This window comes from Globicephala melas, chromosome 10 (assembly GCF_963455315.2).
Source record: "Globicephala melas chromosome 10, mGloMel1.2, whole genome shotgun sequence".
Taxonomy (NCBI): Eukaryota; Metazoa; Chordata; class Mammalia; order Artiodactyla; family Delphinidae; genus Globicephala; species Globicephala melas.
In genome coordinates this window covers 74,871,203-74,895,233 of record NC_083323.1, presented here as the reverse complement: position 1 = coordinate 74,895,233, position 24,031 = coordinate 74,871,203, and the positions used below count along the sequence as shown (strand labels likewise).

At 38.8% G+C, this 24,031-nt stretch overlaps 1 protein-coding gene across 2 annotated transcripts; it reads left to right on the top strand.

Annotated features, from left to right (window-relative positions):
• The first annotated feature begins 3,993 nt into the window (after positions 1–3,993).
• On the top strand, positions 3,994–15,502 carry ALG10B (ALG10 alpha-1,2-glucosyltransferase B). Of its 2 annotated transcripts, none has more exons than XM_030830393.2 (3): positions 3,994–4,293; positions 5,486–5,683; positions 7,815–15,502. In XM_030830393.2, exons 1-3 carry the CDS (start codon positions 3,994–3,996, stop codon positions 8,868–8,870), a joined length of 1,554 nt encoding a protein of 517 aa, XP_030686253.1. In that variant the 3' UTR covers positions 8,871–15,502. The 2 variants fall into 2 exon arrangements, with proteins under 2 accessions (XP_030686253.1, XP_060162259.1); XM_060306276.1 differs by having other exon boundaries at positions 4,003–4,293; positions 8,038–8,205.
• The last annotated feature ends 8,529 nt before the right edge of the window (positions 15,503–24,031 follow it).

The window sequence follows — 24,031 nt, the reverse complement described above, 5'->3', positions numbered from 1 at the left end:
AGACAGTAAAAGTAATTCACCAACAAACTAGTGGAGTATTCTATGAAGACCTCTATTGGGCCTTTAGTGTTTCTTAGCATTCTTAAGTAATATGTTTTTCACTGATGATTATTATGTGAAAATTATTATTTAGAGGTGTGAGATAGTACCCTGGAACCTAGTTTTTCACAAAGCTCCTCAGCAGATTTTGATGCAATTAGTCTTCACCATGGAAATTTTTTTAAAAAATGAAACCTGTATTTTTCACTTGGTGAATAGAAACACAAAGGAATAGAATGTAAATAAAAGGTTAATGGGACTAATGAAACATTCAGTTCAGTATAAATTGAAGATTATTTTAAGCCATAAGTCTATGATGCTATTTTATTACTTTTGGTCTGATGTTCTAATTTCACGGCTCTGCCACTAACTTCCTACATGATTTCAGGTAAACCACTTATTTTAACTTCAGCTTCTGTAAAATGAAGGCAAGTAAATTATTAATGAAACTAACACTTCTAAAACCCCTTATTTCCTTAAAACTTTCCAATTATCTTAAAAGGATGTGTGGGATCAGATATTTAATGTAAGATCTTGGTGGCAATCAGTACAGAGAGAAACACATGGCATGAATGGCTGGCCTTGTTCTTCTACCTTCAAAGAATGTCCACTGTTTCAGGGGAAGGTCAGTAGTCTTTCAGGTATTGACAGGAGATCAGGACACGCTAGTCCAAAATGTGGCACTTTGGCATATTGAATATTTCAAGTGTAAGGAATTTGAGAAATAGATGTGCAGGAAGGACTATCTGACCTTCCAATGAAGCAGATTATAAAACCTAGGAAGGACATTCTTACCTTCCCCTGAAGTAGATCATAAAACTCTCACATGAGAGGTGACCTTCCTGTACTCAGAAGAAAGAAGCATCGTTATTTCTGAAGACGAAGGTGAAACTGCAGAAATGCACCTCGGGGGGGCTCTGAGGAACTCCAGTTCTTTATGTCTCAGCACAGAAAGAATTCAGCAAGAGGCAAAGTGATAAATAAGAAGTGATTTATTAGAATAGGATGCTTGTGAGGCTTACAAGTGGGCAGGGGAGAGGGTGCCACGCCCCAAGAACTTAGTGAACTACAGTTTTGTAATCAAAGGAAAAGTGAAGTGGGGGAAAAGACCACCTTCTTTCTCATTCTTTTTTTTTTTTCTTTTTTTTTTTTTTTTTTTTTTTTTTCTCATTCTTGAGTAGGCGTCACGCTTCCATCATCAGTTCCTTCTCCACGTCAGGTGGGGGAGTTTTCTTGTCCCTACATGGTCAAGCCAGGACTGTCCTGGCACAATGGAAATGAACAAAAAGGCAGTAACATACACTAAAAATGGTAAATCATCTCAGGTTTCAGTATAACGTCACCCTTTCCTTATATTTTTGTTTTTAGTTTGCCCGGAGGAGCATGTACTAGGAATCATTAACTTACTGAACTCACTGGGCAGAATATTAGTCTAATGCCACCATTGTTTTATTATTTGGGGGCATGTCTCATGCTTCTGTTGCATGGTTTTGTTGCTAAGCAAGCCTGCTTGGTTTTGTGGTTAAGCAAACCTGCTTTCTCGAGTGATCATTAACTTACAGGGGTATCCCATACTTTTTTCTCTACTTACGATCCCCTAGTGGGATTAACTATTTAATCACCCACTTTGTCCCTTTACTCTGTCCCTATCAAAGGGACCCAGAGGAATCTGAATGAGCTGGCATTGCTGTTTCCTTCAGCTTAATACACTTACCTCATGTTTTTTGCCCTATCATATCCTTCCATGATTTTCTGCTCTCCATCAAGTCTAGCACAAAAATGTTCAGGTTTAAACTATTCCTTGAGACCTTCGCTTCCTTATGAAGGCTCCCATATCACATAAAACATATTAAATAAATTTGTATGCTTTTTTCTTCTCAATCTGTCTTTTGTTACAGATGTCCCAGTTGAGAACTTAGAAGAGTGTAAGCAGCTTTTGGCAGGAAGGAGCTCATTGCAGGAGCCCCCTTTTGTCTTGACACTAACTATAAAGCAGGCACCCCCATGTTTTACTCATCTCTGGCCCTAGCACACCTTTCAAATCTTTTGATCACACAATACCTTGCTAAGATGTTGGTTCTTTCCATAGATCAAAGAAGTGGAAATGAAGAATAAGTAATTAACAGATGACCAGCTCTCTTCCCTAGCTTCCCCTTTAGTAAACTCGTGAATTAACTGTGTGAACAAGATAGCATTTAAAGAAAAATCACAAGAAGTCGACAAGCCTGCACCTTAACCTGCACACAGCGGGGGATGGTGATGACTCTGACCCCCTATCTCAATGATAAATGAGTTTACTTCCTTTTTTCCCTCTAAAAACTTTAATGGCCAAGCAGAATCTTTGGAGATTCTTTTGGGGGGACACTGAGGCCACCATCTCCCCAGACTGCCACCATTCTGATTAAAAACAGCTTTCCTTTCTACCAGCGTTTGTCTTCTCTCAAGTATTGATTTGGGGCTGCAAGCAGCCAGACCTGAGTTCAGTAACAAGAGTAGAGGAAAAAGATATTTTTCTGCCCCTACAGTATGTATATCATAATTGAGAAAGTCATGGGTTCTGGAGTCAGTTACTTGTAGATCATATCAACCTCTTGAAGCCTAGATCATCTGAACATGATTTCAAATAGATTAAGTACAGCATGGACTAAATAATAAAATGGGAGAGAATAGGGGAAACAAAACTATGTATCACAGTAGGATCCTGACATGATTTTATTCCAGTGGTTTATACATGTTCTTATTCCACCACATATTCACTTCATACCCCTCTTATTAATAAGGAAATTGCAGAGACTGAATAGAGAGGCAGTCAGCTTAATTTGAGAAAGTTTCTTAAATTGGAGAGTGTGAATTAACTTTGACCCAGAGAAAGAGTTGAACTGAAAACCCTGAGGTTTGCAACTCTAAAAATATCCTGACTCATTTTTTATTTATTCCTACCAAAGACAACAGTGACTGAGGTTATCCAAGAGATCATTTTTCTACAAAACATTGCCTGCTAGCACAAGGTAAAATTACAAAACATAATTTATCTCCAGCATTCTTCAAATACTTTCTCTCACCTCCAGCCTCCAACCCCCAATATTGGAATTGTGGGAAGTCAACGCAACCTATAAAAGTCTTCGAATTTAAGTGTCTAATATATGAAAGCCATTCTGGGGACTACAAATATAAATGATACATAGTGCCAACCATTAAGATGCTCATGCTTATTATTTAGTAGGAAAAACAGAACGCTGCAATAGAGATGTTAAGAACAATCAAACTTACAGGCACAGAGACGCCTTCCTTAACTAAAACACACCAATTTCTAAAATACTGCTTTCCTCAACTCCCGTAGAGTACTGTGATCTGCCTATCCGAATGCACTATGAGTGATGATGTAAATAAATCCTCGTTCAGAGTACCGACATTTTGAAAGAGCTCTCTTTTAATCTAAAAATGACTTAGTAAAGTTCATTCATCAGTAAAGGGTCTCTCTGGACCTTCAAGTTTTAATCTGAAACTTCCACAACCAACGCTCCCCCTCCCACCCTCCAAAGTTGATGAAATCAAATGCCTTGGAACTGAATGTTTTAGTAATTCAGATCACTTGAGAGAAAAAAATAACCTGGGCGGGGGAATGTGCAAATTTTTAGAGCTTGGAGATTGCAAACGTGTGGAAATGCCGCCACCTTCTGGTGAGAAATGGGACCAGCAGGAAAAAAGCCAACAAAGACCTTCAGGATAAGCAGCTGCTTTCATTTCAAAGCAACAAGCTGCGCAACTCCAGCGCCCTCAGATACTCCGAGGTCTGCCCCTTCCGGCTGCTCTGACCACTCAGTGCGCCCTGCGCAACGTGATTGACAGGGCAACGGTCCGGTGCGTTACCTAAACTCCTCGCTCGGAAAACAGTGACCCGACCCTTCCGGAAGCTCAGGGTCCGCTCTTCCCAGCATCCTTTGCCTTCCGGCTATGCTCAGTTCCCTCCGGCCAGTCCCTCCTTGCGCGCCCATTTCGAGCCCGAATGTCAAGCTCGACTTTGGGGACCTGAGAATCCAGCACATATTTTCCAGGACTAGATTCTTGGCTATGCGGGCAGGAATGGCGCAGCTGGAGGGTTACTATTTCTCGGCAGCCCTGAGCTGTACCTTTTTAGTGTCCTGCCTCCTTTTCTCTGCTTTCAGCCGGGCGCTGCGAGAGCCCTACATGGACGAGATCTTCCACCTGCCGCAGGCACAGCGCTACTGTGAGGGCCATTTCTCCCTCTCGCAGGTGGGATCCTCAACCTGTCTGCACCCTCGGACAGGCTAGAAAGGGAAGAGCTGGCCCCAGTTCTAATTTCTCCTACCTTTATCCTTAGCTCCCTCCACTCCAAACAGGAAAGGAACTGGGTAATCTTTTGTTCCTGTCTCTGAGATCTGTAAAATATTTGCTAAATGAATGAATAAACAGCAGATCTGTCTCCTAGCAAGAAAAGCTCTGGGAGATTAACTAATGGGGAACTGAGTTACTGCCCCTCTTTTTGGCTAATGATGAAAGCTATCCTAGTTTTTCTTTGCCAGTCCCGGGATTAGAGGCATTGGATTGCTTCTAGGAAATGTCAGAAAATTTCACTTTAGCTCACCTGTCAAGCATCTCACTGTGTATTTTGGGAGTCGGATAGGAGGGGGAGGGGGGAATCTTCAGCTACTAAGAAGTGACAAGTTACATTAATTCCATCCTTGGTGTTTTTAGCAACCTTCTGTTAACTAGATAAACTGGCAACCAGTGAAGTGCCAGCATGTTTGAGTATATATTTGGCTACATAGTTGTGTAGATATGGGTACAAAAACAGACATATCCTTCTCTTCTGGTGAAGTCATTGTAGAGTAGTGGTTAGAAATATAAAGTCTATAGTTAGAGAAGACCTGATTTTAAATCTTGGCACTGTTATTTACTAGTCATGTCGCTTGGAAATTTTCTGAGTTTCAGGTTACTCATCTGAAAATGACAGTAAAATTGTATCTACTATAGAGCTTGTTGCAGGATTATATACAGAGGATTTAGCACAATTCATGGCTCTCTACATTGTAGTTGTCATTATGGATCCTGTGCTTTAATCTCGTTAAACATTTTTTTCTCTAAATCCATCCGAGTTCCAGAGGGTGATTCCAGGCTTTTTAAAACTGGAGCATTTGCAATTCAATCACCAAATTACAGGCCCTCCAAAGAGTATATCTTGGAAAATAGAAACTGAGTTTAAGTTGTTGTCTGCTGGTTGCTTGTACCTTAACAATCACAAAGCAGGTACAGGGACAAAACATAAGATAAACTTTTCTTTAGAGGAGGCATCTGATTTGCTCATTTAACTGTGACTTAGGATAACTTCCCAAAATGCCTGATTATTGGTAAAGATGACATCTCTGTGTCAGTCCTATCAGTATTACCTCTTGCTTTGCTTCATTGTTGACCTTTTTTTTTTAAGTGGGACCCCATGATTACTACATTACCTGGCTTATACCTGCTGTCAGTTGGAGTGGTCAAACCTGCCAGTTGGATCTTCGGATGGTCAGAACACGTTGTCTGCTCCATTGGAATGCTCAGATTTGTTAATCTTCTCTTCAGTGTTGGCAACTTCTATTTACTATATTTGCTTCTCCACAAGGTGCAACCCAGGCACAAGGTTTGTTTTCAAAATAATTTATTATATTTAAGTTTATGTACAGTCAATTCCACAATTATGGTGAATTTGTTTTATGAAATTTGGTGAAAAATGTATTTAACATTTAATATTTGTGTATCTTTTGTAAAGATAAAGCAAGTCCCCTACCCCCATTTTAGAAGATACTTGTGTTTAAATACTTGAATTACTCTTATTTATTTATAAAATCTATAAATTTTCATGAATTAAACCAGTTCAGTAAATATCTCAGTATGCTAAGTGCTGAGATTACAGAGGTAAATGACACAGTCTTTTTCTTATAAAACTTATATCTTCATTAGGGGAAACAGAGGTTACCAAGCAATTTTTTTTTATTTTTTATTTATTTTTTTTTTTGCGATACACAGGCCTCTCACTGTTGTGGCCTATCCCGTTGCGGAGCACAGACTCCGGACACTCAGGCTCAGCGGCCGTGGCTCACGGGTCCAGCCGCTCCGCGGCATGTGGGATCTTCCCAGACCGGGGCACGAACCCGAGTCCCCTGCATCGGCAGGCGGACTCTCAACCACTGCGCCACTAGGGAAGCCCCCAAGCAATTTTTTATGATTTAAGAATGCAGGCCTTGGAGGTGTATTACCTGGGTTTGAATTCTATCCACTTACTAATTGTGTTACTTTGCAGGTTACCCCTTAGTGACTCCTTGTTTTCGTCAGTTAAATAGGAAAAATATAGACTGTACCTCATAGGACTGTTCTAAAGAGTAGAAGAGCTTAATAAATGGAAGGTGCTTAGAATATTGCCTGGTATATAGTAAGGAATCAATAAATATTAATTATAATAGTTACTTTTAGCTTAAAGAGATGATTTCAATATTGTAAATTATGAGAGAGCAATAGCTATAAAACGCTATGAGGATACAGAGAAGGAGCAGAGGAGCACTTGTTGCACCCTGACTGGGAGGGAGAGGTGTGGGTGGCATTGGATAAGGCTTCACAGAGAAGATGGTACCTGAGCTGAATCTTGATGACAGATAGGACTGTAGGATGGGAATGAATCCTGACAGGATTAACAGCATAAGCAAAAGTAGAAAGGCATTAAACAACAAGATGCAGGGAATTGCTATTTGGAATTATAAGATTATAAAGTACAGGGACGTGAGGCTGCAGAAGTCTGTAGAAGAAGGTAGGGGAGAAGTCACAAATATATTTTTATGTCATGGAAAGCATTTTAAACTTTATCTAATAGGTGATGGACAGCCCTTAATTTTAATCAAGGTAATGGCATGGTTTGGCTTGGTGATTTAGATTAACTGGATGATAGAATTCAAGGAGATAAGAATACTTTCAAATTCTACCTGATACTATCAGCCCAAAAGAAGATGTCTAAAACTTTAGACTAGGCCCACTGTTTTCAGGAAGATCCCTGTAATTTCATCATAAAATAGTAAGATCATTGTGTATAGTGGTATAAATGTTATATACATATTTATATTCTCTCTAGTGCACAGTTTTTTTTTTTTTTTTGCGGTACGCGGGCCTCTCACCGCTGTGGCCTCTCCCGTCGCGGAGCACAGGCTCCGGACGCGCAGGCTCAGTGGCCATGGCTCACAGGCGCAGCCGCTCCGCGGCATGTGGGATCTTCCCAGACCGGGGCACGAACCCGCGTCCCCTGCATCGGCAGGCGGACTCTCAACCACTGCGCCACCAGGGAAGCCCAGTGCACAGTTTTGAAGGGATATCTTTAAAAGAAATTGGTGATGATGGCTAAGTGAATGCTTATGGAAGGCACGAAGATAAGCTCACTGAAATGGAACCACCTGCACTGTGTTCCATTTGTCTCCGTGTTCCCCATAGAACTGAGGTCATTGTCTTGCACACAATAACTCCTTAACTATTTGTTGAATGATTCAAAGTATTGTAGGCTTTGACACACACATGTATTGTCTTACTGCTTTCCAAACTGCTAGGTGTAACTAAAAAGTATCAGAAAGTGCCCTTATAAATACATACTGTGTTTTTGCAAAGCCAGAAATAACATTAATGTTGAATATTTTTTTTGAATAAGAGTCAGGCAGTTTTTTGTTTTTTAGTTCATTAGCTCAGCAGAAACAGCCTATTTGTTTTATTGTGAACTATGTTTTCTCTTCTTGTAGGCTGCCTCAAGTATCCAGAGAATCTTGTCAACATTAACATTAGCAGTATTTCCCACACTCTATTTTTTTAACTTCCTTTATTATACAGAAGCAGGATCCATGTTTTTTACTCTTTTTGCCTACTTGATGTGTCTTTATGGAAATCATAAAACTTCAGCCTTGCTTGGATTTTGTGGCTTCATGTTTCGTCAAACAAATATCATCTGGGCTATCTTCTGCGCAGGAAACGTCATTGCACAAAAGTTGACTGAAGCTTGGAAAACCGAGCTACAAAAGAAGAAAGAAGAGAAGCTTCCCTCTATTAAAGGACCATTTTCAGAATTCAGGAAAATTCTTCAGTTCATTTTGGCTTATTCCATGTCCTTTAAGAACTTGAGTATGCTTTTCCTTTTGACTTGGCCCTACATCCTTCTAATGTTTCTGTTTTGTGCTTTTGTGGTAGTTAATGGTGGAATTGTTATTGGTGACCGGAGTAGTCATGAAGCCTGCCTACACTTTCCTCAGCTATTCTACTTTTTCTCTTTTACTCTCTTTTTTTCCTTTCCTCACCTACTGTCTCTTAAGAAAATCAGGTCTTTTCTTTGCTTAGTTTGGAAACGGAGAATTCAGTTTTTTGTGATTACTTTAGTCTCCATATTTTTAGTTTGGAAATTTACTTATGCTCATAAATACTTGCTAGCAGATAATAGACATTATACATTCTATGTGTGGAAAAGAGTTTTTCAAAGATATGAAATTGTGAAATATTTGTTAGTTCCAGTTTATATATTTGCCGGTTGGAGTATCGCTGACTCATTGAAATCAAAGTCGATATTCTGGAATTTAATGTTTTTCATATGCTTATTCACCGTTATAGTACCTCAGAAACTGCTAGAATTTCGTTACTTCATTTTACCCTATGTTATTTATAGGCTTAACATACCTCTGCCACCTACATCCAGACTTGTTTGTGAGCTGGGTTGCTATGCAGTTGTGAATTTCCTAACTTTTTATATCTTTCTGAATAAAACTTTTCAGTGGCCAAATAGTCAGGACATTCAGAGGTTTATGTGGTAATATCAGAAACATCTTGAACTCTAAAAATAGACTTATTATTTAGACTATTTCCATAATGAAAACTACGTAGAAATTTTTAAATTTCTTTTAGGCACCATGGTGATCCGCAGATCACATCAGATTTTTTGTGCTTTAAATATCAGAAATATGTATTTTAAATATATATATGTGAAATATGTATATATATATACATATATATATATATATATATATATATATATATATATATCTATGACCCAAGGAAGTTAAATGGTAAAGAACTGAGAAAAGTTTAAGACTTGCTCCATAAGCCTGAATAATGATGGGAAAGTAAAATTATTCATAGCTATCTCATGATATTTCTTTGATACTGTTGGCCACTCAAAAAGCTTGGAAACTTTTTTGTATACAAGTTTATTTATTAATTCTCTTCAGAAAAAGTAGCAAAGTCTTTGAAAAATATTTACAAATGATTAGGTAATATTATTGATTGAAAAGTTGTTTAGCATTTTAGTAAATATAATTTCAATCATAAGGTAAAATAGACTCACATAGATAGTAAATGTTGTAAAATAGAGGCTTTTCTGTGTTTATCTAGGAATCAAATTGTTGATTTTTATTAAAAATCTAGAAATGATGAAGTCCTTTCACCGTTCCTAATATGAAATATATCATGAGCAAAGATAAATTGTATTGATAATAATACCTTTTAAAAGGGCTTTTCTTTCTGAAATACACTACTTTATCAGTTTCCTTTGGCTGCCGTAACAAATTACCACAAGTTTGGTGGCTTAAAAAAAATTTCAGAATTCTGGAGGCTGGAAGCCTAAAATTAAGATGTCAGCAGTGTTGGTTGCTTTTGGAGGCTGTAAAAGAGAATCCATTCCATGCTTCTCTCCTACCTTCTGCAGTCCATGGTGTTCCTTGGTTTATAGATGTATCACTCCAGTATCTGCCTTTGTCTTCACATGGCCTTCCTCCCATCTTCTTTCTCTTACAAGGACAATGTCTGTGGATTTAGGGCCCACCCTAATCCAGGATAATTGTGTGTTCAGATCTTTAACTTAATTATGTCTACAAAGACTCTTTTTCCATATAAGGTCATATTTACAGGTTCCAAGTTGACCTATCTTTTTGTGGGGCACTTTTTAACCCACCAAAGTTACCAAAGGAGATTTTACAATAAATTTCATAAAACTTGTAGGAAATAAATTTTTGATGAGATATTTTAAATAAAATTGCATCTTTTCAGAGAGGTTAAAAACAAGTGACTTGCAGGGTCACATAATTATAAAACTAAAAGAAACTGGTATTTGATTCCATTATCCAAAAAACGTTAGAATTTAAAGGAAGTTTAGAAATTATTTGATCTAGTCTTATTTTGTAGATTAGGGAACAAATGCTTGGGTAGGATTTGGTGGGATTAATTTTGGATTCTGTGTCTGCTATTTGGAGTACATTCATTGGGTTGTCATTCCCTAACAGAGAAGTATTATTTGGATATGCTAACATTGACATGTAAACTTAGAACTGTAACTAGAATTCATTTTTTAATCCAGTTTTACATTTGTAAACTTTTCAATAACTGTGTGAACTGTCTTAAGTGTTGGATTATGCTTTCTCTGGGTTTTAAATAATGAGTGGATTTGGAAGGTACTGTTCATCTGCAATATAAAATTATGCACAGGTAAAAATACAAGTGTAGTCTTGAGTAATAAATGCAAAGTCTGGTTTTACACACTCTTTGGGGCCAAGTTGTACTCTATTTAGTGCTTAGAAAGTAGATTGACTCTTTAGTTATAACAGTGACTGTAGGACAAATGTTTTTACCGAAACTTTTTTTTAATTAGACAAGAAAGCACACTCAAATAATTATTTTATAATGGAGATATGAAGTCAAAATTCTGCCCCAAATGTGCAATTTAGGAAAAAGAAATTTCTTATCTGATGCCATTGGTGCAAGGCTTTTGTTTTTTAGGCATATTTCTGAGACAAAAAAAAAACCTTTTTCTCTCTAGTCTGGCAAGAAGGAGGAAAGTATTCTACTCCATGTATTAAAGGAATCATTGTTCTAATTCATTTTTAAGTGTTGAGTCCCTGCCCTTTTAAGAGATCTTTTGGAATGCTGTGAATTAAAAGGTGCTCTACAGAGCTGCTTTTAGAAACATCCTGAAGTTATATGTGTTTTGACTCTTTTTCAAGAGTTACCAAATAGATATGTTTGATATTATTTTTTAAAAAATTAGACTTAATGATTAGAAGGTAATTCTTAAAAAAAAAAAAGTATTGATAAGCTAGAGACCCTGTGGGGCCTTGCAGTTATTGTTATTAAAGTCTGTAAATGGGTTTTGGGGTTTTTTTTGTTTTTTGTTTTTTGCGGTACGCGGGCCTCTCACTGTTGTGGCCTCCGCCGTTGCGGAGCACAGGCTCCGGACGCACAGGCTCAGCGGCCATGGCTCACGGGCCCAGCCGCTCCGCGGCATGTGGGATCTTCCCGGACCGGGGCATGAACCCGTGTTCCCTGCATCGGCAGGCGAACTCTCAACCACTGCGCCACCAGGGAAGCCCTAAATGGGGTTATTTTAAAGAATATCATAAAAAGATTTGGTCCGTAAGTTTTTTAGGCCCAGTAATATATCTTTTTGGACTTTTTCTACCTTGTATGAAATTCTGTAGATACAGAGTATTATCTCTATATAGCATTAGGAAGGTTCCAATGTGTTGTGTTTCCTCACATTTATATTTTCTTTTAGTGGATACCTAGAAATCTTTTCTAATGCATCTATGTATGTAAATTATTTGGAAATATTGATACAGTCATTTCTCAGTTTAAGCATAGCATGTCATTTTGGCAAGAGAAATTATGTTAGCTTTCTGGTCTCTTCCTCCTTCTTCTTAGAGTTATTTCAGGAATGTGCTTAGCCTGTCACAACGTACCTTAATAAAAATGGCTTAATTCAGTTTATTTCTAATAAATAAATAATATAGTGTATTTCTAGTTTGAATTCAACCGCCACTGGGCTTGACATTTCTTTTTCTTTATAATTGTTTGACGACCAGGAAAGGAAAAGAAAAGAGATATGCAATTTTTATCTGTACCCTCTAAATAGTGGACTATTACTTTAGGCTCACTTTCAAGTAAAATATTTCTATAAAGAAATCAATGCAAGTTCATTAGGTTAGAGAGCATTTATTATTTTAAAAATAATTAGAATTTCGTTAAAAACAAGAAAGAAGCATCATGCAAATAATATGAATAAGTTTTTTTTAATGGAAATTTAAATATGACTTAACCATGGACTAGAAAAAGCATAGGAGTTCTGTATTTGATTGTGGTTTTGGAATCGATAAAGCAAGTGGTTTAACCTTTGGTCCTCCCTTCAAATGAGAATAGTATTTGTCTTAAGTCAGTGCCATCTAGCCTTATTTCAAAAAGAACTCAACCCCTGCTGTATATCCATAAAGTTCATAAATATGTCATATAATAAATATTGAGTAAATGTATGCTGAATGAAGTTTTTTTAGTATGGAATGAAGTGAACATCCTAGAAGAAGTATGATATATAACCATAAACTAATTTCAGGAAATAAATCACATATTTGATAATGAGACATTCTAACCCTTTTGTGCCTAAGTTTCCTGACCTAGTTTTAAAATTTTTAATTTACTCTAGTGTTTAATACTTACACATGTATTTACTTGAAAATATGTTTTGTTTTTCTAATAGGATGTGATTTCAAAACTATTGCTGTTTATTTAAAATAAGAAAAATAAGTTACTATCTACCATTATAATAGCAGCAGAATTCTTGATCATTATCAAACTTTTAAGGGTAAAGAGATTTCAACCAATTATGAATAGTTTATGTTGTTTTACTTATGCTGAATTTTGCTACTTTAGGGATAACTGTTATTTAGGGTACTTTTTAATGTATTTAAATGTTGACAACAAGACAACATTTCCAATATACTAAAACCTGTATAGCTGAGAAAATTATAAAAAATGGATAAATGGAGGATATATTTGTTAACACATATTCCTAAATCCAACACTAAATTCTTTACTATTTGGAAATTATTTCTAGGATAAGAAATTTTGTCACAGTGAAGTAATCCAAAATATCCTTATATTGTGCTTTTAAAAAAATGAGCATTTGTTGAATTTAATATTACTTTAATTTGAACTCTGCACCACCATCAGACCAATAGAGATACTGTATTTTTCTGATGAGAAAAATATTACACATTGCATTGATTTTTCACTGAAACTTAAGTCATTTCAGTTCAGTTGAACCATATATGTGTGTGTATGGCATATGCAAAATGAAGAAGAGGGAGGAAAAGTAATAATGATAATTGCTATTATTTATTGAACACCTATAGTGTGCTAGGCATTATACTGGCTGATTTACAAATGCTGTCTCATTTGATCTTATTTATATGAGGCAGATGTTGATTTCTGTTTGACTGCTGGAGAAACTAAAAGTCAAACACATCAGGTAACTTGGATCAGTCAACTACTTAATAACACAGATTGGTCTGACTTCCAAGCCTTGAGTTTTTGGCTGCTACTCTGCCTCACCATGAAAGTTTTTCCTTAAGAGAAGTAGAATATGGAGAGAGAGGTGGTAATCTGTCCTTGCTCTTCAATAGCCAGACCATTCATGGCATATTATTTTTTATATTGGATGCAGTCATTTTTAGAAATGATAGAACTGTTTAAAGGAGCATGAACAGATGATGAGTGTTTATAGTTCTGTTGAAGAGAAATAGCTAAAAGAATATATAGATGTTTAACTTGGAAGAGCAGAGATCCCATAACTTTGTAAGATCTCATAGTTGAGGAATAATTCTTTGGAAGGATTGGACTATTCACACCTGTAAATCAAAGGCCAACAGATTTCAACTCATGAAAAACATACATTTTCTAATTGTTTAGTCTCTGCAGGGGAACGGGCCCAGAAAAAAAGTAAGTTTACCTATACTTTCTGGAGCCAAGATTCTGTTTATCAAGGATGCTTCAGAAGAGATTCAGATAGCAAGTAGGTAGAATAAAATGGCCTTTTAAGATACCTTACAACACTGTGGTTTGAAATTCCTAAGTTTTTTATGGGTAATATTTTCTGCATTAATTGCGAAGTCATGGTGAAGTATATCTGGTGGCTTGTATGGTGACTGACATTTTAAATTTCTGAAAAAAAAAAACTACTTTTAACTCTGTTCCCTTGTTTTAGAAACAAATTCGAGATACAGACTTAGTATGAGGTATTTTAGCTATAGTGCTGGACAGTACTGCTATTAAAATAATTTATTTTCTATTTTGTAATACCCGTTACATTCGTAAACAGAATGTGCTTTTATTTGAAAAGGCTTTTCGCCTTACAAATAAGTAGGGCAAGCACCATCTGTAAGATTTTTTAATGCAGTATCCACTAGGTGGTGATACTGTGCTACATTTCCAGGTGTTTTTGTACTTAAACTTATTGTCTGAGTTAACTTTTCTCTAGAGTTTTAAGTTTTGGTCCACAAAGTATTTTATAGCATCCATGTCTGTTTATTAAAATATTTTTTAAAATGTTTCCCGAATTGTATGAAGCTAAGGTAAATGTTTAAAAAGTAATTTTTGTGTTTTGTATTCATATATTTGGTGATTTAACCTAATATATCTTCCCATATGACATTCTTTTATTCATATGGCATAGTCAAGATCTCTTCCCATAAGCAGTGAATGATGGTGAAGACAGATTTGAAAACTTATATACATTGTATCAGTCACTGTTTTAAGTGCTTTACCCACATTATCTTGTTTATGCCTCATAACAACTCTGTGGATCAGTACTGTTGTTAATATCCCCACTCTACACATTAGGAAACTGAGTAGAGTTTAAGTATTTTGTCCAAGATCACAAAATAACTGGCTGAGCTGGGATTCAAACCTGGGCAAGCCGACTCCAGAATCCATGTTAATTACTATCAATTGGTGGGGGGATGTAGGGGACAGGAGGAAGGGCACAAAGTCTGCCTTCAAATATGTAGCATTTTAGAAAGAGAAATAATCATGGAGGATGTGGTTATACTCCTTTATAGATCAGGAAAATGAAGTCTGCGTTAATTTTGGCTCTTCCAGAGGCAGATAATCTTCCATCTGCTATTGTGTCTTCCATTTCTCTTTTTGATGGTGCTTCAAAGTGATATGTATGTGTACTAGTGAATTTAATGGAGAAAAAAGAAAACAACTCAGGATTGGCGTCTTTAGCCATATTAATTTACATTGAAGTAAAGATCTGTGTTTTAATCGGAATGATTCCAGCAACCAAATGGGGGAGCATAGTTGTTTGAAAATTGATACTTAGTTTCTCCAAGGAGACTCCTATTTGGAAGCAAACTGTTGGTTAAACATGGCATACTTCGGAATTTTTCAAAACAATGTGACTGGAAAAGTTTGATCTTTTAAAAAACTCTATCAATATATATTCTAGATGCTTTTAAGTTTTGTTTTTGTCAGATACCATTCTGTAAAATGTTTTTTACTTCTAAAATTATGTTGTGGTTCATGTCATTTAAAACTGATTTTTAAGTAATCCTGTTCTTTATAAGAATGAAAGATAGACCTTTTTAAAAAGTTTGTTCAAATATTATAGTTTCATTTTGTTTGTAAATAAATTTATGTTTTATAATATTTTAAAGCTTATTATGTCTGTTTAACACATTCTCTTACTCTAGACTGGGTGCCAGTGGCTTTTTTCTTTCATTCACTCTGTGCTAGTAGCCATTTTACCCTGTCTACCACCTACCAATTCTATGCTTTGTAAGTCGTCTTTTTTTTTTTTTAAATTGTATTGGTGTATACTTGATTTACCATGTTGTGTTAGTTTCAGGTGTACAGAAAAATGATTCAGTTATACATATATTCATTCTTTTTTAGATTCTTTTCACACTTTATAAGTCTTCTTGAAATAATAGAACTGAATAATATTTTTAAGTATAATAAGTGCCCACCATTAACCTGGATGGCTATCTTCATTCTAATAATAGTGGAAGGCAGTTAAATTACTGGCTGATCATCTTGAACATGTGGAGGCTTGTATTTCTTCTAGTCCAGGTCTGTAGAAAGCTCAAAGTGTTTGCGAAACACTTTTAACTTGGCAGGACTGAAATCCCAAATTTTGATCCCTTCTGTTAAGGAGAAGAGATCCCTGCTCTGTTTTCAGACTTCCAGCTCTTGCTTTCCACTGGGCTTCTTGGAGTTTCCGCTGCTTATATGCATCTCAGAGATCAGCTGAGGACTTACACACAGATTTGGGAGTTTCTCCTCTTTGACTCCCTCCTTCTTGGGATTTCCCTTCTTAATTTATAACTACTCTAACAGCCCTAAACTGCATTCTCTCACACCTCAAATCAATGATATTGCAGTTTTCTGACTAGGGTGTGTCCTCAGGGGAAAAGTCATTATAAATGTGGATAGCACCCAGTGAGATCTTTCAGTGATTAAATCCTGTCCAGTTCTTGACTCCTTTTGTTTGTTCTTCAGGGCCTTTAAATAGACTTTTTTTTTTTTTTTTTTTTTTTTGTGGTATGCGGGCCTCTCACTGTCGCGGCCCCTCCCGTTGCGGAGCACAGGCTCCGGACGCGCAGGCTCAGCGGCCATGGCCCACAGGCCCAGGCGCTCCGCGGCATGTGGGATCCTCCCGGACCAGGGCACGAACCCGTGTCCCCTGCATCGGCAGGCGGACTCCCAACCACTGCGCCACCAGGGAAGCGCTTTTTTTTCTTTTTAAGTTAAACAATCTGTGGAACAGTTAATATGATAAAAGTTCGTCTGCCATTACCTGCCTAGGAATCATCTTGATTATAGTTGTATAGTCTCTCTGTTTATGTATAGGAAGTTGGGGTTGTTACTTTTGAAGAGCTAAAAAAGCGTTCCTAAAATAAGTTTAGGTGGGGGCAGTAAGTTTTTAGAATATTGACTTCTAATATAGTCCTCTAATATAGTAAATCATAGTATTTGTAATTAAATCCAATGACCTTTTAAGGGTCTCTTATGTGAAAATGTTATCAAGAAATACAAAAGAAACAGACTTCCAGGCAAGAAGAGCTCACCTTCCAACTGAGAAGTCTTTGGAAAAAAAAGCTTTCCCACGTCAGTTGGAATGATGGATGGTTGCTCTGTGTTCAACGGCCAAATAGGAGGGAATGGCCTGCTAGAGTGCATGGAAAGGCTGGTTTCCCTTTTAGGAAATGAAAGTGTTTATCACAAGATGGATGAGAGCACAGGGTTGTTTCCATGTCTGGGACTTAACCCAAGGACCTGAAGCAGGTCGTGGGTTACTTCACAGACTAGTACCACTAGAGTTGGGGTAAGCTACGTTGAGTCTTTTTTCAAGAATGAGTCGCTAACGGATAGTAGTAGCAAAGTCCTCATTAAAATGTATACAACGAGGGACTTCCCTGGCAGTCCGGTGGTTAAGACTTTGTCTTACAATGCAGGGGGTACAGATTCAATCCCTGGATGGGGAGCTAAGATCTCACATGCCTCACAGCCCAAAACCCCAAACATAAAAAACAGAAGCAATATTGTAACAAATTCAATAAAGACTAAAAATGGTCCACATCAAAAAAAAAATGTATACAACAGTTTCCCCTTAGTCAGCAGAAGATCTTTCAACATACCACAAACACAAAGTTTCTCTAATAGTGTTCCTTTTGTGAAGGGAATTTAAACGTTTTCTATGATGTATGAAGTGATTTGATCCCAAAAGCTGTAAATCTGACACTTGTACTACCAGTGTGCTGTTGAGCTAAATAACGTGAGCCAACAACCATTGGAAGTTAAAGATTTGTAGATGGTATTGCTAAGCATGCGTCTCCTGTAAGGAGTGTTTCTTATGGTACATAAGAAAAAAACTACTCCACAGTATGTCCATTCACTAAGTGGAAGGTGTCCATGAAGTGTGAAGCAGGAAGTATTACAGATCTCTGATACTGCATTTTGTAGAGGTATTTGAAAGCCAAGTGAAGCTCTGTGTTTGAAAGGTGAATTGGATGTAAAAGCCTTTCAAATACAGGTTAAGGCTTTTTTCACATAGAGAAAATGTATGTGTGTCCTACAAGCCAGAGGAACAAAGTTTCAAAGAGATTGGGCTTTCAGGGCATGGAACTTGTCACATACCAAACAGGTGAAGGAGCTCATTAAATGGGGGAGAGACCCACACCCTTACCATTGTATATATTACCAGTAGCTCTGTGGAGCTCTCTCCGGGTTGGAGGATGGAGAGAAGTGAAGCCTTATCAGAGGACATGGAAAGTCTAGTATCACGTTTAGAAAATGGTTCTGTTTCTCACAAGCTGGGATGAGACAACTTTTAGGCATGGGGTTGTTTCCCTGTCTGGAATGTCTCCCTGTCTTCAACCTGAGCACTCTAAGCGGTCCAATAACCATTTCACAGACTAGTACCACTAGTGCTGGCATAGGCTGCTTTGAAACCTGTTGGAGAAACAACCACATGAGAATGGAAGCAATCAGGCCTCTGTCACCTGTATACCATGAAGATTGTCTGCATGCACCAGAAGATCTTTTTAACAAGTCACCAGCACAGAGCCTTTCAGTGTTCTTTGTGTGACAGGAAGTTCTCACTTGAGTGTCATCTATATAGAGGTAGCATGACCTGTCCATTAACTTGTAAATCAAGCATGAACCATCCCACGTGGTGATGAGCTAAACGAGGTGTGCTCCCTTCAACTCGAAGGGAAAGCTTTTGCAATGGCATGGTTAAACGTGTTTCAAGATAGATAATGGACACTGTTGTTGCTTACCTCAGGAAACGACTCTTATGGCCTGATTTCACTCAGGGGAAGATGTGCTGGAAGTGGCAGCATGGGGTATATTGTTGAGGAGCTCTGGCATATTGCTCTTTCTAGAGGGTCCTGATGGTAGGTTAGCCCCTGTCTTCTAAAGGTGAAAGGGATTCCTGGTCTTTCAGCTAACGATGAGACTTCCTTCCCCGACAGCAAATGTATGTGCTTCTTGCAAGGTAGAGGGATGTGGGTTTCTAGGGACTGATTGTTCGTGCAGCTGGGGAACTTGTCCCGAGGGGTTAGGAGTATCTAGGGTAATGGGGGAGGGACATGCAAAAGGAATCTTTCTGACAGTTCATGGAAAGCTACTCCTGTAGCACTGTGTGCCAAAGCTCAAGATTAGTAAAGCCTCTCAGAGTGTATGGGAAGGCTTGTTTCCCATTTAGGAAACACATGTATCTCACAAGCTACATGGGAGCACTTTTCTCTACAGCAAAGTTGCAATGCCCTGGACTTCACCCTCTGTCTGAAACCCCTAAGGTTTTATTTCTTAGGCTAGTAACACGAGTGTTTGTACAGGTGCCTCTGCGTCACTCTTCCAAACAGGTACACACGAGTGAATCCAAGCAATGTACCCAGTAACCCGTACAAAATGACGAGTTTCCCCTTTGCCATCAGATCTCTTTGCCACAAAGTAACTGGCACACGAGGTTTCTAACAGGGTTCTGTCTGTGAAGGGAAAGGAGGACTGGTGTGTGAACCATAGTCAGTAGCAATGTGTACGGCAAAATTTTAAACCTAGCTTTGGCCGTTCTTATGTGATGGTGATCTTATGCCGAAGGTACTCCATGGAATTGGGTGGCGAAGCCTTTGAGAGGGCCCATTGAAACATGTTTCTCACCTATGAAATTTAACCAGTTTATTCACATAAGATAGGACAAGGATGGAATCTGTTCTTTCACTGAGTGGAAGAGGTAGGTACATGAAGGGTGAAGCTTGTGGTATCTTGTTTTAGAGCTCTGTCATACTGCTGTTTCTAGATGTACATTCCAGGGACGTTAAGCTCTGAGTTGTAAAGGTGAAGCAGATTGAAAGCATTTCAGGTACAGGCTAAGGCTTCTTTCCCATAAGGAAAAAGTACATGTTCCTTCTATGCTGGACGAGTCACCTCCCTGATGCTCTCAGGGAATGGGATATTGACAGAGGATTTAGAGTACCTCATGCAGTGCGAGAGAGCCATGAACAAATAAGAGTTCTCACGTCGAGTGGAATGCTGGATGGAGGCTCTGTGTTCCACAGCCAAATAGGAGGGGATGGCCTGCCCGACTGCATGGAAAGGCTGGGCTCCCGTTTAGGAAATGGTTGTGTTGCTCACAAGCTGGGTGAGAGCACAGGGTGGTTTCCATGCCTGGAACTTAACCGAAGTGCCTGAAGCAGGGAGGGGTTTGCTTCACAGACTAGAACCACTAGAGTTGGGGTAGGTGATGTTGAGGCTTTCTTCAAGAATGCATCCCTCATGGAGAATAATAGTGTAACAGGGAAGAGCCAAATCTGACTACATGTAGGATCTGTTTATTTTACTTTAAGATTTGCTTCCCACTGCGGTTGTTCACTAAAAAGACACTGTTTATACATAATAGCCTGCCTTGTGGAACACTGCCCCTCTGCCTGAATGTTAAACCAAAGTGCCTATGTTCCGGGAAACATCCAGACCCTGTCCACCTGTGGATGGCTACAAGAAAGAAATTAACACATCCCCTCCCCGAGGCTGGCCATTCCAGGGGATATTTGCAAAACTTAAGGCCATTTTACTTTACTTCCTCATTTCCTCCCACTCTCTGGGCTATAATAAAAACTGGAATCCAAACCCTGATAAGATGGTTACTTTGAGACATTAGTCTGCAAGCTTCTCACTCTGCCAGCTTTCTGAATAAAGTCGTATTCCTTGCCTCAACGCCTCGTCTACAATTTATTGACATGTTGTGCGGCAAGCAAAGCGAGCTTGGACTCTGTAACAGTAGCGAAGTCCTCCCTAAACATATACAAGGAAAAGTATCCCCTTAGTCAGCAGGCGATCGTTCGCACCAGCACAAATTTTCTCTAACAGTGCTCCTTCTGGGAAGGGAATTTATCCCTTTTGTGTGCCGTATGTAGTGATTGGCTCCCAAGACATGTTAATCTAGCCTTTGTGTTTTCCATGCTCTGTGGAGCTAAACCAGGCGCGCCCAAATCTATTAGAAGGCAAAGGCATGAGGACGGCATCGTTAAGCATGTTTCTCATGTGAGGAATGTGGCCCATTATTTCTTGCCGTACTTAAGAAAAAACGACTCCGCGCTGAGTCTTTTCACTCGGTGGAAGGCATCCTTGAAGTGCGAAGAAGGGACTATCACTGTGTGTGTAAGAGACCTGTGAGACTGCCCTTTGGGGAGGTATTTTGAAAGCTAAGCAAAGCTCTGTGTTCCAACGGCATATCTATTGTGAAGGCCTTTCAAATCCAGGTGAAGTTTTCTTTCCCATACAGAAAGTGAATATGAGTCCTACACACCAGAGGAACAAAGTTTCTTAAAGACTGGGCTTTCAGCATATGAACCCAGAGATAAACCCATGCACATATAGTCACCTTATCTTTGATAAAGGAGGCAAGAATATACAGTGGAGAAAAGACAGCCTTTTCAATAAGTGGTGCTGGGAAAACTGGACAGGTACATGTAAAAGCATGAAATTACAACACTATCTAACACCATACACAAAAATAAACTCAAAATGGATTAAAGACCTAAATGTAAGGCGAGACACTATCAAACTCTTAGAGGAAAACATAGGCAGAACCTCTATGACATAAATCACAGCAAGATCCTTTTTGACCCACCTCCTAGAGAAATGGAAATAAAAACAAAAATAAACAAATGGGACCTAATGAAACTTCAAAGCTTTTGCACAGCAAAGGAAACCATAAACAAGACCAAAAGACAACACTCAGAATGGGAGAAAATATTTGCAAATGAAGCAAATGACAAAGGATTAATCTCCAAAATTTACAAGCAGCTCATGCAGCTCAATAACAAAATAACAAACAACACAATCCTGAATGGGCAGAAGACATAAATAGACATTTCTCCAAAGAAGATATACAGACTGCCAACAAACATATGAAAGAATGCTCAACATCATTAATCATTAGAGAAATGCAAATCAAAACTACAATGAGATATCATGTCACACCAGTCAGAATGGCCATCATCAAAAAATCTAGAAACAATAAATGCTGGACAAAGTGTGGAGAAAAGGGAACACTCTTGCACTGTTGGTGGGAATGTAAATTGATACAGCCACTATGGAGAACAGTATGGAGGTTCCTAAAAAAACTACAAATAGAACTACCATATGACCCAGCAATCTCACTACTGGGCATATACCCTGAGAAAACCATAATTCAAAAAGAATCATGTACCAAAATATTCATTGCAGCTCTATTTACAACAGCCATGACATGGAAGCAACCTAAGTGTCCATCAACAGATGAATGGATAAAGAAGATGAGGCACATATATACAACAGAATATCACTCAGCCATAAAAAGAAACAAAATTTAGTTATTTGTAGTGAGGTGGATGGACCTAGAGTCTGTCATACAGAGTGAAGTAAGTCAGAAAGAGAAAGACAAATAACATATGCTAACACATATGTATGGAACTTAAGAAAAAATAAACTGTCATGAAAAACCTAGGGGTAAGAAAGGAATAAAGACACAGACCTACTAGAGAATGGACTTGAGGATATGAGGAGGGGGAATGGTAAGCTGTGACAAAGCGAGAGAGAGGCATGGACATATATACACTACCAAACATAAGGTAGATAGCTAGTGGGAAGCAGCCGCATAGCACAGGGAGATCAGAGCAGCGCTTTGTGACCGCCTGGAGGAGTGGGATAGGGAGGGTGGGAGGGAGGGAGATGAAAGAGGGAAGAGATATGGGATCATATGTATATGTATAACTGATTCACTTTGTTATAAAGCAGAAACTAACACACCATTGTAAGGCAAAAAAAAAAAAAAAAGAGAGACAGGGTGGTCTCAATTCCTTCCTACTAGCTCCTCCCAAAGCGCACTTTAGTTAATGGGCAAACTAAACTTGACCTCTACCCTCAAGGTAAGGTCCAGGTTTTCCAATCAGCAAAGTTTGGTGTGCAGCTGTTTCCATGAAGCCTGAGTCAATGGAGTGCTTTAGTTCTAGACTGCAAAGGGCTGTGTTTCCACATTTCAAATCTAGAGAGTGGAGGCCTCAAGGCTGCCTGAAAAACACTCATGTTTCACATCTTTAAGTCACTTCTAGGAATGCCTCCGTGAAGAAAATTGAGCTTGCTTGTAAGAAGCCTTGAGGTCTCCATTGCATGGTAGGAGGTCATCCGACGACCCTCCCTAGCAAGAGGGGGAAGAGAACGTGACCCCAAGCCTCATGAGAATCCCCAGAGTTTCCCATCTGCAAAGTGTGGTGTGAGCCGCCTCCGTAAAGACTGAGTCGATCGAGGGGTGCAAGTCCTATATGGTATTTGCAGGCTGAAGACACTCGCGTTGAATTTCATTTCCGAGAGAGAGCATGTGTCCCGTGAGTCCCTAGTGTGTCTTTTAAGTAACAAAAAGTGAAAGAGAAAGTAGGCCTCAACTCTTCCTACGAAGAGGGAAGGGAGCTGAAGTGTGTCCCTTCTTGGCGTACCTCTTTTTCTACAGCTTTATAACAGCCCAGGGGACACAGTAGTGGACAGTCACTTTCAGCGCGGCTCTACCTTGGTAAAGGCCAAGGAGTTGAACTGACACATTCCCTGAGACTAAGATACATCATGGGTACTCATTCCTGTTGTATGTCCACAAGGTAGGGGAATTAGACTTCTGGCCCAGCGTAAGAAAAGGTACAATGGGAACAATGGGAACAATGGGAAGAATTTGGCGTGCCTAAGTACCCTAGGCCTGGCTAGGTGATTACATGGTGACGCTCTGCCCTGCATGCAGTAGTCAGATGTCCAATGTGTCATTATGGAAAGGCCCAGTGTGTCCCAAAGTCTCCAGGAATAAGTCAGAGAGTGCTGGTAAAGGCGCTGTGGGGTCAAGGTGGTAATTAGAAAATGTCGGGAAAAGCCGCTTTTCCTCTCTTAGGAAGTGACTTGGTTGCTGCTTCAAAGCTGGCTGAAAAACACACTGCCCATTCGGCTTCACTCCACAAATTCCTTTGTGAGGGACAGTGAGTGTTCCGGAATGAAACCAGGTGGTGGCGATTCTTTACCACGAGCCCATCCCACAGCATTCCGTAGGTAAACTTCCAAGAGTACCTAACCTCTGGTCTCGGGGTAAGGTGCACTTTTTCCCATCTCCCAAATTGGGGGTGCACCAGTG